The sequence below is a fragment of the Poecilia latipinna genome, unplaced genomic scaffold (assembly GCF_001443285.1).
Source record: "Poecilia latipinna isolate Pla-1442-1.1 unplaced genomic scaffold, P_latipinna-1.0 Scaffold906, whole genome shotgun sequence".
NCBI lineage: Eukaryota > Metazoa > Chordata > Actinopteri > Cyprinodontiformes > Poeciliidae > Poecilia > Poecilia latipinna.
In genome coordinates, this window is record NW_015113522.1 from 228,422 (window position 1) to 231,775 (window position 3,354).

Genomic DNA, 3,354 nt, shown 5'->3' on the forward strand with positions numbered 1-3,354 from the left:
TACCTTATCAAAAAAATGTTATGAGGACAAGATGATCTGCAAAAAAACTGATTTTTTTTTTTCTTTCTAGTGCGCATGGTCCTATTGTGCACTATTCTACACTCAGCCGAAATCAGTAAATTGTGAGGAAACAACTTACTAGGTTACCTGTGTTGTCAACATTGTGGTTGGACAATCAGTAACAAAACTATTGGAGTACTGTGGTCCCTGGATGCCTGTATTGGCTCTGTGCAGAGAGGGTATTAACTGGCTTTTGGTAAAATAATAGGCAGTAAGAGATGAAAAGGAGCATCCAAGATCTGGAAAAATAGCTGAGTTAGTTTCCAAAATGATATATGGTGCATGTGTGACCACAGAGCAGCAAACTTTCATATGTACTATTGACCCAGAGCTGCTGTGTACATGGATTTTTGTGAGTCATGTGCTGCCATCAAGTTAAGTTCTTATGTGGTCACACAGTTATTACAGTGAGGATTTATACATCCTAAAGAGACAAATCAAAGAATGGCTGAAATGTTGTGTTCAAAAAGGAAGAACTGTGTTCTATTCCTGTTTTTACAAAACTCTGAAATCTCTCTGCTTCCCCTCTTAGTGATATTGATTTAGATAGATAGATAGATAGATAGATAGATAGATAGATAGATAGATAGATAGATAGATAGATAGATAGATAGATAGATAGATAGATAGATAGATAGAAGTACTTTATTCATCCCAACCGGGAAATTACTGTGCAGTTGCAGCATACACATACACACAGATCAAATTACAATATGAAAAATAAAATAAAATAAGATAAATGCATAAAATATAAAATGTAAGATGTAAGATTCTCTACAGTATGAACATTTTATTTTAGATTAAAAAAAAATCTGCTTTTGTCAATCCTAGTTGTACAATGAAGACAATGAAAATAACATCCTTTGCACTTTTTGACTACTATCTGATGAACGAAATGAACAAATTGAAGACCTGTGTTTGATAAACACTAAAAGGCAAACATATTCTCAACAGTTTATTTTACATATTTTGTTTATTTATGGTCATATTTGGACTATAAAAATACCACATTCCCTCTAATGTAGCTTTTGAAAACGATCTCATTTGAGACACACTGCATGCATTTCTCTCGGTATGGATGGCTGACAAATTGCTTTTCACCAAGCAGCAATGGGTCCATTTGAATGTTCAGGCCTTGAGAAACACTTTGTCAAGAGGTACTAGTTTGAATAATGCTGTGCAGGAATATGTAACAAGGCAGTAAATGCAGTCATTCAGCCCAGGGCAAAGCGCATGGAAGATTCTGTTCCATAAATACAATGGGCTCTTAAGCCAGTCATCTGAGCATAATAATGCATCCTGGACAACACAGGGATAGGCTCACTTCTGTCTCAGTTTATCTTTTTTTCCTCCTTCATCTTTCTTTTTTTGTCGTTTGGTTTGTATTCCTCTGTTGTTTTCATTTTTACTTAGTAATTTGGATCAGGTCAAACAGAAAACTCAGATCTCATTGTTTTTCTTTAGGATGCTAATCATAATCTCATTGACGGTTGACATAAAAAAAGTAGCCACTCAGATAACGTTGTCCATATCCGACAAAGGAGAAGCAGAGCGAGCCATCAGGACACAAACCTAGTTCCTCTTATTATTGAATGAACATCTGTGGTGATTAATGGAGCGGTTCTCCTGGAAAAAAAAACAAAAAAAAAACTATCTGACAGCTTCTGAGAAACTGGTCCACTTAAAGTTGTGAATGTACCATTGAAAAGCGCAAGATGAGCAATAATGGGTTGTTTTAAAGAGTTTAGGCTGATATAAAATGGAAGAAAAATTGATCAGCATCTTGAATCATGTGAGAATTCTGGTTTTTGCTGATAGCTTGAGCTAAGTGACATTAAACTTTCATTTAGAGTGTCTTGAATAAGATCAAAATCTCAGTGTGGTCTTGCCTCATTGTTTACATTTCTTTTTGCAGGCCTTCGATGCATTTATCTACATCTTCTTTGCATTGGAGATGGTGGTAAAGATGGTGGCTCTGGGGATCTTTGGCCGTCGCTGTTACTTGGGAGACACCTGGAACAGGCTGGATTTTTTCATCGTCATGGCTGGGTGAGCAAGTGTTTCAGAAAGCAAGAATCACATTCGTAGCTCCTAAAAAAGAAATTTTAAAAAAAGGCCTAACAGTGAGTCTGTTAGACTCAACACCTTCCCCAATTATATCTTTGTCCAGAGTGTCATTATCATGCTATTATCCATCCATCTACTCGTCCATACCTGTTTCATTAATGCATGCAGGTTGTTAAGACTAATCCAAGATGACACAGAGCTTGAAACAGCACACGGTGTAATTATATTATGTTATTGTTATAGCTGACTTAACTTGTTTGATTCAAATTCTGCAGTAACCCATTTACATTTACAATAGGTAACCATCTGCTATTTGTTGCTTTCCATATAGTGCCATACGACAGTATTCTTGGGTTGTTTTTTGTGACTTGCTAACAAAAAGTTGTGCATAGTTGTAAAATATAAGGAAACAACAGTGTTTATGGAAGTTCTTACAAATAATTCAACCCTCTTTACTCTAATACCCCTAAAATAATAATGAAAAAAAAAAGTTATAGTAGTCCAGTGTGTTTCACTTCATTTGTTATTTGTTTCACTTGTCTAGATTAATGACAAGTTGTCATAATGAAGACATTTCGAATAATGTCAACTTTGTATTAAAAGTGTCATTATTTACCGAATGACGTTTTATGACAACATTCATAACTATTCATGAAGACTTATTGATGTTCATGACAGGTATTATGTCATGTTTATGACAGTGTCATGACAGTCTTATTCAGCCCCCTTCAAATAAAGTGTTACCCAACTCTTTTGAACAACCGAACGCAGCTCTATTAGCAATTTTACATTTCCCTCGATCTCCTCATAAAGTTTGAGTTTGGGTTGCTTTAGATGCTTGATATTTTCTCTTTAATTGGTGAAGGAATTATCTTGACCCCTCTTTGGTAATTTCTCCCAGACTCTCTGAACTGAATGGCCTAAATTGCTCTCTTCAAGTGAGCAACTCACTGCCCAGTGAACTAACCCGTCAGTGCCTTAATAAAACTGTACATTTCATTCCTATGTTTTACAATCAAGACCTGATTGTCTTTTCACAAGACTTGGGCATTTGTACACATATAAGTTTGATAGTTTTGGCTCTGTTGTGGAAAAAGGTACCAATAATTCATTCGTTATAGGGCAAAAATTGTCACAAAATGACTAAATGTAAAAAAAAAAAAAAAAAAAAAAAAAAAAAAAAAAACTTGTTCAACACCTTCCCTTTTTTAAGACAAAAAGGGTCAC

At 35.2% G+C, this 3,354-nt stretch overlaps 1 protein-coding gene across 1 annotated transcript in view; it reads left to right on the forward strand.

The window, feature by feature from the left end:
* Positions 1 to 3,354, forward strand: part of LOC106957472 (voltage-dependent T-type calcium channel subunit alpha-1I-like) — a 116,801-nt gene that overhangs the window by 104,837 nt on the left and 8,610 nt on the right. Inside the window, exon 4 of the mRNA XM_015048844.1 lies at positions 1,976 to 2,109. Coding sequence (XP_014904330.1) covers positions 1,976 to 2,109 — 134 coding nt within the window. The remainder of the gene's footprint in view (positions 1 to 1,975; positions 2,110 to 3,354) is intronic.